Source organism: Cyprinodon tularosa, unplaced genomic scaffold, assembly GCF_016077235.1.
Source record: "Cyprinodon tularosa strain WSP-4 unplaced genomic scaffold, ASM1607723v1 ctg161, whole genome shotgun sequence".
Taxonomy (NCBI): domain Eukaryota; kingdom Metazoa; phylum Chordata; class Actinopteri; order Cyprinodontiformes; family Cyprinodontidae; genus Cyprinodon; species Cyprinodon tularosa.
This window is the reverse complement of record NW_024038449.1, coordinates 149,172-165,955: the sequence shown is the minus strand read 5'-3', so window position 1 is coordinate 165,955 and position 16,784 is coordinate 149,172. Positions and strand designations below refer to the sequence as shown.

At 37.7% G+C, this 16,784-nt stretch overlaps 1 protein-coding gene across 1 annotated transcript; it reads left to right on the top strand.

Moving 5' to 3' along the window:
* The first annotated feature begins 152 nt into the window (after positions 1-152).
* On the top strand, positions 153-15,073 carry dclre1a (DNA cross-link repair 1A (PSO2 homolog, S. cerevisiae)). The gene is made up of 9 exons (XM_038280570.1): positions 153-810; positions 4,930-6,213; positions 7,696-7,829; positions 9,928-10,046; positions 11,313-11,456; positions 11,534-11,679; positions 12,812-12,966; positions 13,381-13,522; positions 14,466-15,073. The coding sequence occupies exons 1-9, from the start codon at positions 429-431 to the stop codon at positions 14,630-14,632; spliced, it is 2,673 nt and encodes an 890-aa protein (XP_038136498.1). The 5' UTR covers positions 153-428; the 3' UTR covers positions 14,633-15,073.
* The last annotated feature ends 1,711 nt before the right edge of the window (positions 15,074-16,784 follow it).

Genomic DNA, 16,784 nt, shown 5'->3' with positions numbered 1-16,784 from the left:
TGACGATATTAAAAATATATTACTTAGTTAATAACCACATTAATTATTATATTATTTTTTTAATGCTTTTATAAAAACAAATTAAGAAAATTAGTGCTATTGCATATGCCGAAAGTGTGGCTCTTTCCATTTCATTGCGCTTACTTAATTCATCGTCTTGCTGTGGCGGTCAGCTAACAGTTTCAGACAGTGAATCATGGTCAAATGAAATGAAAATAACTTCTAAATGTTGATTTACTATTATAAAAAAAAAACTCAGTTTACTTAGCGACTGGTTTACATAACATATTTACGGGGAAATATACACAATACAAGCAAGTTTAGTGTTACTATTTCTTTTCAAGGGGAATGTTATCAAACGTTAGTTCTTGTGTAATAACCCGTGTATTGAGGTGACGCTTGCTAAGCTAGGTTCATTGCTACTCCAAATGTCACAAAAAGATGACTCCGAAAATGACATTTGGGAATATAAACCTCTCGAGAAGAAAAGAAAAAACAACACATCGATGTGCATTTCAAGAAGAAGATGCCCTTCAAGGAAAACGTCAAAGAAGGACATTTGTCCCTCTGTCAGGTCACAAGAGAAGAACACCAAAAACAAATCAGCTAAAGGTGAAGATTCATCTCCTGCTGCAAACATCCTTTCATTATCAGAGGAGTCTCCTGCTGCAGAGATAACCAGTCCAAAGGAGAAGTCAACATCCGAGGACTACTGTCCCATCTGTCAGATGCCTTTCTGTGTTCTGGTTGTACAGTCCCAGAGATGGCATGTTGCTGAATGCCTCGACACCCCCAGAGACAAATGCAAAGGTAATTCCTATCAATAAAGTACCATAAAAAGGTATCCACATCCAGCTAACTACACATTTTAACATGATGCAACAGACCAGTGTATTGGGATTTTGCTCAACAGACTAGCATGTAGTAGAACATAGTTATCAAGTTTCATTATTTGGCTGTGACACCAAGCTGGAGAGAAACATCAGCTGTGCTGCTTCCATCAACACCCTTGTTTATAGATGCTGGAGATCGGCCTGTTTTCCAGTGTAGTCCTGTTTCTCTGACCGTGACTGGCTGGATGTGCTCTCTTCATTCTCTGACATGGGAGTTGGCTCTGAGCTCGTCTGCCTGGCTGTGTGTTTCCTGGACGGGAGCCGCCTTAACCAGCTGCTTTTTGTATCTCTGCTTGTCTTCTTGAACCCCAGTCGGCCTCGGCAGATGACCGCTCACACTTAGGCTGGTTTTGCTAGAGGTTTCTTCCTGTTAAAAGGGAGTTTTTCCTCTCCACTGTCGCTAAAAGCATGCTTAGTGTGAGGGATTGCATTTGAGTCAATGAGTCGATACAATCAACTGGTTTTCCTTAGATAGAAAACTTTGAATAAATTTGACTGTATGATCTGGTTGAACTTGAGATGACTTGTATCATGAATTGGCGCTATAGAAATAAACTGAATTAAAGTTTTTGCAAATATTATCCATATTTTTATTTGTTTGCATAAAAAGAAGTAAAAAGTGTATTTCTATATACCACATAATATATACTTTGCAATAATATTTGCACTCTTCTGAGGATGTCTTTGCCTTGTTTGCAGCCTTTTATCCATTCTTCTTTGCTAATCAGCCCAAGCTGAGTGAGATTAAACGAAGGGCATCTGTAAACAGCAATGGTCAATTCTTGCCAGAGATACTTAATTGGATTTACATTTAGGCTTTGACTAGGCCATCGACACACAGCTATATGGCTGTATGTTTTTGTTTTTCCTGCTGGAAGGTAAAACCTACTCTTTAGTCTGAAGAATTTATTTTTCAGCGTCTAACAGGTTTTCTTCCATTATTGCCCGGTTTTAGCTCCATGCATCTTACCGTCAAATCTGACCAGCTTCCCGCATCTAAATAAAAAAAAACAAAAAAAAAAACATCCACATATAATGATTCTGCCACCACCTTGTTTCTCTCAGGATCTGATGTGATTAGTTTTCTGTCATAGTGTTTTGCACGCTGGCCTTGGTTATCCCCAATTCCTACATATTGCCAAACTATAAACAGTAATTCTTATGAATTTCCACCATGAATGGCTTTTTGTTTGCCACTTTGTGCAACAGGGTGTATGGCCAGTAGCTGTTCTCCCACCTGAGATCAGGATCTTAGCTGTTGTGTTATAATCCCTCTAAGCTTTGGGTTTTGTTTTACAGCCTAACTCTGAATTCATTATTCAACAAACAGCTTTTTCCTTGGTGTCTCTGCTGTGTTCTCAGATCTTTGTTATGCTCTGTATTCACCAATGTTCTCAAAAGAACCGTTGATACCTTCACCAAACGGCTTTATTTATCCTGCAAATATAAATAAGCAGTGGTAACCTCCGTATGATATATTTTTCATCACTACTACTTTGTGTTGTACTGTGACTAAAATTTTACAAAATATTAATATCTTTATATCCCTATAGCAGGAAAAAAATAACAATAATTGAACTTTATTGATCGCACACTGGAGAAATATAACTCTGCATTTAATCCATCCCCTTGGGGAGCATTGGGCTGCGATTGTGTGGCCCCGGGGTGCAATCAGAGGTTAAAGGTCTGCTCAGGAACCCAGAGTTGAGGCTGTGGGGATCGAACCAGGTTTTGCAATGTTCTCAGAGCACAAGCGCACTGCTCTAACCCAGTGGGCCAAAACTCCCCTAAAAATGTCTTCAAAAGGAGAAAACATTTCACTGTTTTTGGGAAGTTGCTAGTTCATTGAAATCTAACTAAAGCCTTTGAGAGTGTCATTAGGGCTTTTTATGGAGGTAACCTTGGAACATCAAAAGTTCAGAGGTCACTGAAAGGTGTTGAATCAAAACAACTTTATTGGCACTCATGTTTTTTTTTTTAGTAGCTGGCAGAGAGATAAAATAAGCAGAGAGAAAAGGGGAGGACGGGCAGAAAAGGGTCTTGACTCTGCATATAGTAACATGCTTTACCCCTACATCAAACGCCCCCAGAGCAGCGAAAATTTTCTCTGATAATGTTTTTTTTTTTTTCTACGCTAGATGTAATTGTGTTGGACAGATGACTTTGGCTTGTGTGGTTTACTGTGTTTGCCCTTCTGAGCTCCTTTATTGTTTATTATCGAACACAAAGCGCTTGCTCAGGATAAAAGATTTGCTGCAAAGTTAATGCAATGCAATCAACCGGACGTCCTCTGAGAGATAACATTTTACAGGACTTCTATGAAGCCTTGACAGAATGATGAATAAACTCAGCTGGATCATTTCCTTAAAAACTATCAAATTATGTATAGATTTTTTTAAATAGGAAAAGAATAAAAGGAATTAAAAGTCATAATTTGGATATACATGATTTCATTCACCTTTGAAGCTCAAGTTTTAATCCTTCGAGGCAGGATGCACACCGGACAGGTTACTATGGGAACACAGAGACACATAAGGCGATGGTTAAATCATCCCTCTATCATAACAAAAACACGCCTTTTTTCTCAAAGAGGCCATCTAAGGTTTTTCAGATACAAAAGAAAAACCATTTCCACTCTGCCAAGTCTGATCTCTGTAAGATCATCATGCTGCTTCATGACTAACAAAAGCATCCTCAAACAAATAATAAAGAATTTGCCTAAAATATTTATAAATATGATCAAGCCCAGAATCTTGAAACTAAAATTATGTTAGAATTTTGGTTTTTAACAAGCGGTTACTGAATTGAATTTTTGGTTAAATTGTAGCTGAATGAAATAAATGGACCTCGGGGTGCATCGTAGTAGGAAAATGATCATTTGGATGAAACCATGGATCCTGAAATAGCAAAGTTTACTAGATGTTTTGTTTAAGCAACTCTTTACAGATTGTAAGATGTTGTTTCCTTTAACATGTGATTTGAATTATATGTAGAATGTAAGTGATAAGTGATTTTATTTTATTTTATTGGATGTGAGTTTAACCTGTTTTTGAGAGTTAACACTCTTTAATTTAACTTAGACTAGGGCTGGCCTGCAGTTAACGATTATTTTGCAAATTGATTAATCTGTTGATATTTTTTTTTCATTAATAATCGGATAGCCAAAGGTTGCTTAAAGAAAATCTTTTAAGAAAAAAAACCAGTTGAAACTAAGACTTTACCACTTGAGTTCTGGATAGTGCATATTCACAGACATTATCTTAAATGCACATTCTTTCGCAATTTTTGTATAACTTCTGCTCTAAATGGGTTGCTCTGTCAGCTAAAGGCATGTTTTAGAGTCAATACTTACGTTAAGGATTAATTGATTACTAAATTAGTTAATGATGATTTCAATAAGCACAGCGTTGTGCTTCTGAAAAGTTTGAAGATTTTTAAATGCAACTCTGTTTCTCCCGCAATGAGAAATTAATAAACTCTGTATTAAATTAAGACTAGGTGGTTTGTTTGGTTTGCAAATCCAAAAATTAAAAACGATAAATGGAGATTTGTGTTATTAATTAGCTTAAATGATTGTATTTGATTAATTTAGTTTCCTGACCTGCTGATATAGGCATCATCAAATTTAGTTGGTCAGGTTTGTCATACAAAACCATTGCTGCATAATGAGTTTCATTTGAAATTTTTGACATTTTTTATTCAGTCGTTTAAACTTGACAGATAAAGAGAAAAAAATGTATACACACATAGTCTGAAATGGAATTGGCAGATGCAAAAGCTTGTTTTGCCTATCCCTGTATATTTACAAACAAAACAGAGAGGCTGCCAATGTTTTATACATGCAGTTATACATTTTAGTTTTTTTAGTTCATCACAAAAACAGATGTTTGTATTTCCTTACTAAATGGCTTACAAAATCAAATCTCTAATGACAAAAATTACGAAAAATGGTCATAAAACCTTAAATTCTGCCCTAACAACCCATCTATGACAAGTGGATTCTCCACTTATCTTATCTCTTGTTTCCTCTGTCCAGAATGTCCAGACGGTCTCCAGTGTTCCTCCACCATTCCAAACCATTACAAGAGGTTCAACCACACGCTTCTTGCCGAAAGCCGTGCACACGGCGGTGCCGCAGCCCAAAGTCTGTTCTGGCAAACAGAGATCAGTGATGAAGAGCACATCGGTTTTCTCAAAGAAACAAAAAATGAGGGTACTGACTTTCCAGTCGATCCTTCCCAAGGGACGGTTCCTATTTCTCCTTCCTTTTCTAGTCAGGGGGCCTCTCCTGGACAGAATTCCACTATTGCACCTCAGTCAAAACCTACAAATGGCCTTTTATTGCTTCGTTCTCCTGCGCCAGATGACTTAAAGAAAAAGAAAGGCTGGTTAAGTAATAGTAAAGGATTAAAGTCAGGAGGAAAAACTGAGATTTTATCCACTCCAGTCAAAGAAACAGCAGCTCAAACTTTTGAACATTCAACCAAACAACCAAGTTCTCTCAGAGATGATGATGACGGGATTTCCTACTCTCCACTGTCTGAGCTCCCCGCTGAAACTGAAGTTAATAAAAACTGCAGAAAATCTCTTTTTGTTGATAAAGAGTCTGATAATGAACATTCAGTGATACTTTTCAACGACAGCTTCTCAAGCGAGGATGAAATACTGTCTGCATTTATAGAAAATAACCGGGATGAGCATTCAATGTTGTTAAATGATCCCCCCTCCTTGGCTCAGCTGGATCCAGTTTCTTCATTAGCGCCTGCTAATCATGCTGCCCCAGCCAGGGCTGATCCAGAATCTTGTAGAATCAGCAGCAGTAGCTTTCAGTCTCCACAGAGTATTGTTTTAGAGCATCTAAGAGAAACTCTCCTTAGCTCAGAGGGTTGCTGTAGTCAGAAAACCAGCTCTCCTCAAGAATCTTCATCACAGGACTCAAACAAACAAAGCATGCCTCCTACAAAAGGCCAGGGCAGAGCGGGCCAAGCCTCTGGTCTGAAGCAGACTGACATTGGAGTGTTTTTTGGCCTCAAACCGCTCAAAGAAAAACAGACGGAGAGTGGACAGGACAACCTGGACTCATCTGCTGCTCTAGCATCAGGTAAGAACCCAGGAAGGAGGAGACAGAGGAGAGATGGACAGGGGAAAGGCATTTCTGACCCGGCAGCAGAAGAAGCACAAACCCCGGCACTTGGAAATGACTCCACCTCAGAGGGCGGTCGGAGCCAAGCAGGCAGAGGCTGGAGAAGAAGGTGGAACAGAGTCAATGCTGATGGAGAAGTCCAGCTGCCCCGCTGTCCGTTCTATAAGAAGATTCCAGGTCAGTAAGCAAACATACAAACATACATCAATGCATTTTTAATATCACTGGAAGAAAAAGATGACAGAGTAAAAATATAGATCCATTCCTGAAAGTGATTAAGTTTTAACTCTACAGTTTAGCAAAATTAGATAAGGCAAGTTTTATTAAAATAAAATAAAAATGTATATATCTAACTGTTGAGGTTTACACAACTATATAAAAAGCCTTAGAGATTCTGGCTGCACACCTGTAGTGTAAGGTATCCTGCGCTGTCAAAAACTGGAAGTTTATTTTAAGACTTTCAAAATAAAAGCGAAATTGATTTGAAGTAAAAGCTAGCGTCGATTAAAAACCCTGTGAAGCTAGCTTCCTTTCACAAAAAAGTGTCGTTATGCAGGAAACTTATGTACACGCACAATTTTACACCTCACCAAACTCTTATATGGAATAATAGATGTGTTATTTTGAATGGCTGGATGTAAAAGGGCATTAGGTCTATAAGACATTGGCTGTCCTATGAGGATTTTTGTTTGCAGTATAATTTAAACTGCTCCTATGCTCAGTTTAACAGTCATAAACTATATACCTGCTGCAGTCAATTATATGGTTAAAAATATGAGAACAAACAATTTAATTCAGTTTATTTATTTGGCGCCAATTCACAACACGTCATCTCAAAGCACTTTATTGAGACAATTCAACCAGATCATACAGTCAAATTAATTCAGTTTTCCAAGGAAAATGGGTTGATTGCATCGACATATTGACTGGAAGGCAATGCCTCACACCAAGCATGCTTGTAGTGACAGTGGAGAGGAAAAACTCCCTTTTAACAGGAAGAACCCTCCAGCAGAACCAGGCTCAGTGTGAGTGGCCATCGGGGGGTGCAGGGAGACAGAAGCAGAAATACAAAAAGCAGCTGTAAAAGGCGGCCCCGTCCAGGAAACACACAGCCAGGCAGACGAGCTTCGAGCCAGCTCTCATGCCAGAGGAGGGCACATCCAGCCAGTCACGGTCAGAGAAACAGGACTACACCGGAAAACAGTCCAATATCCAGCATCTATAAACAGCATAAACTTCAGGTCTTGATGGTGCAGGTCTGCAGCCTCTCAAAAAGCCAGGTAGTCCTAGAAGCCATAAAGCTTTTCAGAGTACTGTGGAAAGTTGAGTGGAAGGAAGAATGTTGTTTGGGGATGATGACGCACAAATGATAGAGATAAAAACCATCTTAGATTGTGAAGCACAACGTGTCCTAGAGTGGATTGCAGCAAAAGTCGGACCAATCCAGGACATACAGTATTCTGTATGACTAGAATTCTACGTGTTACGTTACTGCTGAATAAATGCTTGAAAAATGTTATTTGGTAACTGAATGAATAGGAGTTTAACTTTAAACTGACCTTTTTAGGGATGTTTTAGTAGAGTTAGCTACCAATGTATGAAATATTTTGGTAAAGATAACCTGTGGTTTGTGATGTAAGATTTCTGACATGTTCTCAGGTACAAAGTTTGCCGTTGATGCGTTTCGCTATGGAGAGATTCAGGGCATAACCACTTACTTTTTAACACATTTCCACTCGGACCATTACGGAGGCCTGACCAAGAGCTCTACATTTCCAATCTACTGTAACAAAGTAAGTCCAGCTGTAGATGCACTGACAGCTTCTCCTGTTTACTTCTTGATACCTTTTGTTTCATTTAAAGAGGATTTAAAATCCATTTTGTGGCTCTACAGCAGTAAGTCATGGGTTTCGTGCCATAGCTTTTGATTTGCACTTTGCTTATCAGTCGGAGGAAGGCCTAACTCTCTTCTGGCCAGTTCTGAAATAAAAACATGAATTTCAATAACTGCTCTATTTTCTTTTTAAGATTTTTTCCCCCCCCTTATTTGTACAGAAAGGCAGCATCATTCAGAGAAATCTCCACATTTTACACTTCCTCTCAGTAATTATTGAAAATTCATAAAGCAGTTTATTTTATAAATGCATTAAAAGCTCCAGAAAAATAAGCACACCTGATCCCCTCTTTATCTCGTGCACCGCTTAGCATGGAGTAATGAGAAATCAGCTTGCAAAAGCCAGCACTGAATACCAATTTGTCAACAAGGGGTTGTTAATGAAGTCAATTAGATTTTAAAAACCTCTTTCTTTTTCCTCTCCTTCTGTTGAGTCGTGCAGAAAAGTGCATCATGTGCCAGAAATTCAATTTATCTGAACCTTAGTTGGACTTTTATCTTTTGTTACAGTGCTTGTGTTTTGCCTATTAAGGTGTGAGATAATTAAGTAAACTTAATGAATTTTATTTTTCTGCTGAATAGGAATTAAATAATCTTTTTGGAGGCAAGCAAAAAAAAACTAAAATAAGGACTGGATCCATCATTTAATCTTTAATTAAAGCCAGTGGAGAATGCTTAACAGGAAATAAAACGGACACTTCCTGCTACAGGGGTTTTATTTCTTTATATGGCAGAAACAGACCTTCAGTGTGAAGTTTAAGCCGTTAAGTTTCTTTTTAATGGGTTTTATGTATCAAACAAAATGAATATTTATGTTTTTTGCTTTGTTTGTCTGAAGCCTGTAGGTGTGTTACCGCATTGGCAGGGCATAAAGACCTCAGCAATGGCCTTAGAGAAGCAACTGTTGCTCATAAGTCTTAAGAAGGGTTGTGAGGTCATAGCCATAAAAAAAATCTGTGGCAATGACAAAGGTATATATTTAACAAAAACCTAAAGAAAATAAAAAATATATATATTTCTGACAGTTGCCAATCTTCCGAAGAGATTATGAGTTAGCATGTTGCTGTATTTTCCGGACTATAAGCCGGTACTGTTTTCCCACTCTTTGAATCATGTGGCTTTTCTGTGGATTTTTTTCCCAACACCAGGGGGCGCAACTCAAAGTTTGAAATCAAAGACGTGGCTAACTTTAATCTGACACAGGCACATGCTAGCAGCAGGCACCACGGAGAACAATTGTCCCAAATTTTGCCATTTATTTGCCTCATTAAAGCTGCAGAACCAATGAAGAGACTGGGTTCAACTCGTGCAGAGCTGAAATAAAGAGCTAACGAAGCCCCAGCTGTCAGTAGAAATTCTTACTTTTGCAAGCCAACAAGCTAACAGGAGCTAGCATTATTTTTCGTCCCTACTGATGTCTAGAGCTCCCCCTACACGTTTGATGGGGAATATTAATAATAAGCCTGTTGGGGCTTATATAGGTATCTTTCTAGTCACAAAAAGTTTTATTTTTATTTTTTTTTATTCATTAAACAGACATGAGGTCTACATAGACATAAAAATTAATGCAACAAATTGCAAGCTCATAAAGACATGCATACCGGTTTTCACAAACTTTTTTCAGCTGCTAGATCTGGCTCCAGTTGATAAATGAATTATTTATTTTTTTTTACCAAAGTGTGTCATGTTAGTATAAACTGTATTTCTGCTTGTGGTGGTTCCACATACTGTCAGATCTTGGGATTAACTTAGATTTCCACTTTTAGCTTTGAGATTTAATTAACAAGTTGATAACCTTTTTAAAAAGACACATTCTTTTCTATTATATCCTAGTATGCCAGAGTTTACTTTCTTTTTAGCAAGACTTTATCTGGGTGTTTAAAGAACAAGGTATTTCTGGTCCTAAATATAATGGAATCAGTCGATTAAATTTTTTCGCCTGATGGTTTAAAGGTCGCTGATAGATTAATTGATTTAAACCCATCTTTCCATATCAGATCACAGGGAACCTGGTGAAGAGCAAGCTTAGGGTGGCCGATCAGTACATCCACATCCTGCCAATGAACACCGAGGTGAACGTGGAGGGAGTCAGGGTCATTCTTCTGGACGCTAACCAGTGAGTCAGCCATGACACGAGTGGGGAAAACTCCCCGCTTTGCTCAACGATCAGGGCAGAATATCAGGAAAATATTTAATTTCTCTTAGGGCTTGGAAAATAATCAATTAAAATCAATTAATCTTTTAATAAATTTTTTTTTCTTATGAACATTTCATTTTTGGAAAATCTGGGATTTCTTTTTTTTTTTTTTCACCCCACCAATCCATTTGTTTTTAGCCGTGTACTCATAGCTAGGGCTGCAACTGATTGCAACCATTTTGCTAATCGATTAATCTGTCGATTGTTTTTATTCTATTGACAATCGGATCGTAAAGGGTTCCTTTAAGATTTTAAATTTAATTTAATCCAAGTCAGGCCAAACCTACATCCTTCTGGATAGAGCATACCCATGGACAAAAATGTTTAGTCTTCATTACTAAATTATTCCACAACTATTTTATTAAGCAATTAATGACAATTAATACAATTTTTTAGCTGTACTTTTAATTAATAAACAAGCTCACTCTGTGATACCAACATCTGCAAAAAGTTAGTGTGCTGTATTGTCATTGTTTAACAGCCTTTTTTTACAGCATTAATTTTGTTACTCTTTAAATGAAGGTCACTTCCGAGAGGAGATGATTAACAATATGACATTTGTATTTTTATGATGAAACTTAAGAAAAAAAGATTGATTAGTAGAATTTGTTAGAAAAGAAATTTTAGATTACATTTTTTAAGCTATATCGCCCTGCCCTAATTTCTCGACTATTCTTTAATCTACATTTTCCATGATATGGTTTCCTTTTAAAGAAGCATGTCCAACTGTTGATCCTTTAGTCACTTCCTTTTATTCTTCTACCATTTCTTTATTCCTCAATCTTTCTGTTCATCCAGCTGTCCTTTAATCTCCTTCCATCCATCAATGTGTCCAAAACTCCTTCCACTTATGGCCTGCAATAACTGCCCATCTATTAACTTCTATCCTCCTGTTCCACCATCCCTTTATCATCTTTTTTCTGTTTGTCTCTTGTATAGTTTATCTGTAATCCATCAATTTCCCCGTCACATTATATCCTAACATTCTGTGTTGTTTTTTTTTTTTAGATTTTTTTTAAATTCCATAATTACAGTCTATCCACTGTAGTAACAGCTGCACGAAATTTATTATAAATTATCTGGTGCATGAAATGGTTTGGGAACTCCTGGAGATTCTGGAAGCTGTTAGACCCCTGAGTTCAGCTGTTATTTAATCTCTGCTTTCTTCTGCCTCTGTTCCTGCAGTTGTCCAGGAGCTGCCATGCTGCTGTTCTTCTTGCCCGATGGGCAGACGGTACTCCACACTGGTGACTTTAGGGCCGACCCCTCCATGGAAACTTACCCCGAGTTACTCAGCTGCCGTGTTCAGACTCTTTATCTTGACACCACGTGAGTATTCCTCTATTTTTTTTTTTTATTCTTTGCTTTTACTTTGAGGAGTTTCTAATAGTAGCTTGTCTCTGTAGCTACTGCAGCCCTGAGTACACCTTCCCCAGGCAGCAGGAAGTCATCAACTTTGCAGCAAACACAGCCTTTGAGTTGGTGACCCTAAACCCACGCACACTCGTAGTGTGTGGATCGTACTCCGTGGGGAAAGAAAAAGTCTTCTTAGGTATGCGTTTTATTCTTTAAGAATTTATGTGACCTATATCTGAAATGCCATGCAATCTGATCAGAACCCTAAATAAGGAAGAATAAACTAGCAGACATCCTGAATATAAATTGCAACATTACTTTAAATCTCAGTATTAAATTATGCATGGGTTTTTTCCCCCCTCTATGCTACTAAAAACCACCCTTGCCATCAACTTCTGGGTACACAATGCAATTATATCTAAACCCAACAGTAAGGAGACAAGTATGTTTTTTTTTTTTTTTTTCAAAGCCTCGAATCGCTTTCATCCTGCTAAAAGGTCACCAGTTATTGCATCTATATTAAAATGGGAGTCGGATGACGCACAAGATTTCAGGATGTTGTTTTTGGGAACAAAGCAACACTCGATATATGGCGTCCTTGCTTGGAGGCGGCCTGTCCTCTGCTGACATCAGTGAATGATGGGCTGCTGCAGGTTTCTACAGTAATGCACTTAAATGTTTTATTTTTGCTTTTGATGAGACATAAAAAATTTATTTTATTATTTGGGGGGGGGGGGCAACTTTTGATCACCTTTATACAATTTAATATGGTTTTATATGGTTAAAAAGTTGAATAGTTCTGTTAAATAGACAATGAAAACATGAAATTCAAGTCTCAGAAAATTATTAGTAGACAACCTTTTTAAATTTGAGTAATAAAAGGATATTTTCAATAAAAATGTCAGGCTTCTTGGGTTTGTTTATATGCTTTTATAACTTGCATAGCCTCCTTTTGCATTAACTGCAGCATCAGTGCTGTGTGTAATGGAGACAATCAGCCTGTGCTTCTGCTGAGGTGTAATGGAAGCCCCTGCATGCTTTAAGTGGCCCTCAGAAATCTGCATCATTGGAGGCTTCATAGTTCATCTATTAAGTTGGGAACAGACCAGTTTGCTGGCCAATTAGGCAACACCATGGTTACTGAACCAGTTTTTAGGGGTTTGGACAGACGCCTAAACCTGTTTGGAAATGACATCATAATCTCCAAAAAGCTTATCAGTGCGAGGAATCAAAGAGGAAATAATTAGAAGAATTTATCCAGGTTTTGTTTTCATTTAGGATTTAATTTCAAACTGCTGCTTACACAATGTATTTTGTTTTATTTGCAGCTCTGGCTGAGGTCTTGGGGTCAAAGGTGAGCCTCTCCAGAGACAAATACAACACTATGTGCTGCCTGGAGTCTCAGCAAATCAAAGAGCGCATAACCACCGACTGGAAGGCAGCCCAGGTTCATGTCCTCCCAATGATGCAGATCTCCTTCAAAGTGGGTGCAGCAGGGTTTTATTTATTTATTTTGCATGATCAATCAATTTTAATTCTCATTATTGTTTTTCTTTTTTTTTCTTTTTTGCTTTACACTTGCATACATCTCTGCATCATTTCAGGGAGAGAAAAAAAAATGTCCTCATTTACTCTGTTTTTATGGATACTTACCCTTATATCCAAGTATGTTATGGCTGTGATAAACAAGATTATGTCTTTTATCAGTCACTATAGCTTTAAAACTAGTTTATAGTGCGATTTAAAGTACTGGATACAGTAAAGGCAAGTGAGGGAAATACATAGTTTACTTTACAGTTACTGTAATGCACAGCTTATGTTTGCAATAATACTGCATCCTTAGCTTAAAACTTGCATCCTAAATGCAATTCTTTTTTTTTTATCTTGCTCTCTGCAGAAGCTGCAGGATCACTTGGCACGCTTTAAAGCACAGTACGACCGACTGATAGCCTTCAAGCCCACCGGCTGGACCTTCAGCGAGCAAGTGGAGTCGGTAGAAGACATCCAGCCACAGATCAGTGGCAACATCTCCATTTATGGTGAGAAGAAATGGTTAACTGGGAGGATTTAGGTTTAGAGTTCATTGAAATGTTTTTCAATTAACAGAGAAAAGAGTTTAATCCATAAGATCACTGTTCTTTATACATCAAGCCTATTGAGAAAAACATTTCCTGTGGTCCAATGAGTCAGACTGCTGCTGAATTGATTTTCTTAAGCCTACAGCGCCCTCTGAGGGTTGAGAGCAGACACTGCTTTAAGGCTTTCCAGGATGGAGTATCAGACTGTATTGTCATCTTTTTTAGCACAGTTGGACTGTTTTCTAAAAAACTGAAATAGGCTGTGACTTGATTTTTATCAGTAAATTAAACCAGTTATTCTTGCAGCTCTGTTCAAAAGTTATGTATAAATCCGTCAACATCATCACAGCCATCTGTCATTAAAGCAGCAGCTACAAGCTGGAGGTTTGCCTCCAGTTTTAGCCTTGAACTTATTCCCCTTATCTGTTTTCTGTCAATCTGACAGATGTTCGTTTGCATCCTCGTCTTTCTCCCGCTGTATTCTTTGGGCCCCATTTTTGCTACATCTGTTCAGAGCAGACTTCATTTGTAAGATTGAAGCAAAGAAGAGGCAGTGTTGCAGATTCCTATTTAAGAGGACAAAGGGATCCTTTGATTGCATTTTCAACTGAAACAACAACATGAGGCGCCTCAAGACTTTGCCTTCTGCTTTGCATATACTCCATATTTCATAGCATCTGACTTTGTCAGATTTTAACAGCAGACATAATTGCTTCTTTGTTTGCTGTTGGGATAATTAAGATGTGGGGAAAAATACTGGGGAAAATGAAATGTTAAAGTGACAGAAAACCCTCCTAGCTTAATCTGGGGAAAAAAAAGATAATTGCTGTATCCTTGAGGATGAGAGGCATTTAAATGTTCTAGAAGATGTCAACCTTCCCTTTTTTTTTTTTTTTTTTGACAGGGATCCCATACAGTGAACACAGCAGCTTCCTGGAGCTGAAACGTTTTGTCCAGTGGCTCAAGCCTCTGAAGATCATCCCTACTGTCAATGTTGGCAACTGGGCGAGCAGGAAGGCAATGGAGAAATGTTTTAATGACTGGCTTTCTGAAACTAGAGCTAAACTCTAAAATGTGCTGCTGATTTTAAGAAGTTTGTTGGTTTAAAAAAAAACAAGCCCCCCAGTTTGGTATTTGAAGCCAAATGTTTGAACACTAATTTGTTCTGATTTATTGTGTTTTTATATTAATATAAATCTTTCAGCAAATGACTTATTACTGAAATAAATGAAAGGTAATTACTGATCTGACATGATCTGAGTGGTTTGATATGCACTCTTTGACCAGTTTATTAAATAAATCTTCAATCTACTGCCTTTAATGAGCAGTTTTAACAAGCATGCAGTATTTACAGCGAAAAAAAATTATTTAAGCGATTAACTGCTGAGTTAATTTGCTACCTGTTGGGACCACATTCCCTTGATATATATATTTTGCATATTTCAAGGTTCTTAAACTGTACTTATGTCTTTTATATGTTTTTATGCCTTAAATAAAAACCTAATTCTTTAATCTTTGCTTTGTTTGCTTGATTCTATTTCAATGCATGCATTATGGTAGCAGCGCCACCTATCTGTCTTTCAATCACCTGCTCCGTTCTCCTGTCATGAACAAGAAAAGTTAACTCCTCCACTTGAGACAGGAACTTGCTTCTGACCCGAAGAGGGCAAGTCACCATTTTCCAGTGAAGAACCATGGGCTTAGTTACAACTACGAGAGGAGACCCAGAGACCACGTACTGTCAAATACTGCGTCAGTTAAAAATCTAATTAGCTTCAGATAATTTCCTTTTTTTTTTTTTTTTTTTTTTTTTTTTTTGCTTGTTGACAAGATGCTAGAAAAAAACACTTTGCTGTGAGCTGTTTAAACAGAAATTAAAATTAAAGCGGCAAGTGGCGTTGGGTGGCCCTTGCAGCTCGGCGCCGTTTGGCCCATTGCAAAGACAGGGGCCTCGTGCCGCTGCCCCCATACATATCTTGATTTGGCCCAAATCCAAAATTAGGAATTAAACACATCTTTTTCCTAAATTGTGATTTTCTGTCAGTGTGAGGAAGATGCAGCAAACCAGTGGAACTTACATTTGAACAAACAGTTTTCCTCCTCTTTACAGTAGGTCACCATTACACCCACTGACAAATTCAAGCCAGCCTGCAATGATGCAGACTCACTATCTAAGGGCCCTACCCACTTTGTGGTTTGGGATGGCCCTTAATGTGGCAGACCTTCCACAGGAACGGAGGGTTAGTGCTTAGGTGTTAGTATTTAGGGTCCGGTTTGGGATTGGGCCTTATTTTTCCCCACGATATTTAGAGATCTCCCCATATACCAAATTTTGAATTTCTGTGACTTATGGGTTTCCCCATCTCTCCTTAGGGGACGCTGTTGTGGCATTTGGTCACGCTCATTTCTGATTTCATTAAAATATTTACATTTTACATGGGGCACAATTGGTGAGTTTTTGAATATGCTATAGTGGCGCCAAATTAGCCTTTTATTGGGGAAAAAAACAAACTTTCGAATTACAATAGGCCTTTGCAGCTCTTCGCTGCTCGGGCCTAATAAATAATTGGGGATTTTTGCCTTTACTGCTTTGAACGTTTTTTCATAAATAAAACAAAAACATACAATTGGCTTATTCTGTTATAAACTAATTTTTGTTTTTAAAATCCTCCAGTTATTTAAGAGTCAATGCTAATTTCTGTGTAAAAAAAGACTTAAAAAGGTTTTTAGACATTTTTATTTCACAGCATCTGCTACATTTTAATGTAATAAAATGAAACTATACATGCAAACTAAAGAACAAGGTGAAGTCATTGACTAACAAACTTGTTTTTCCCACTTAAAGATAAAATACCTGTGTCACTTCTTTCCATTCGAGCTATCAGAAAACCATAAGAGAGACTGCTTTGCCAAAATGTTGACCTTGAGCTCATGTGTGTCTTTGATCAAAGATCTGAGACTAATTTGAGAAGGAATACCCTCAATCATTCAGTTCTGCATCTCTTACTCTCCAACTTTGTAAGCTTTCTAATAAATTTCTCTTAAAAAAAAGTCTAATAAATAGAGATGGTCAATAATTGTATCATTTTATTTGTATTAATTTTATTTTCCCAAACCTAACAGCACCTATGCAAAGGATGGAATTTGCCTGATTGAGCACCTTATTCAGAATACTGTTGCTCAATCTTTGGTAAATATTGTTGGAACCTATATTGTCATTTTT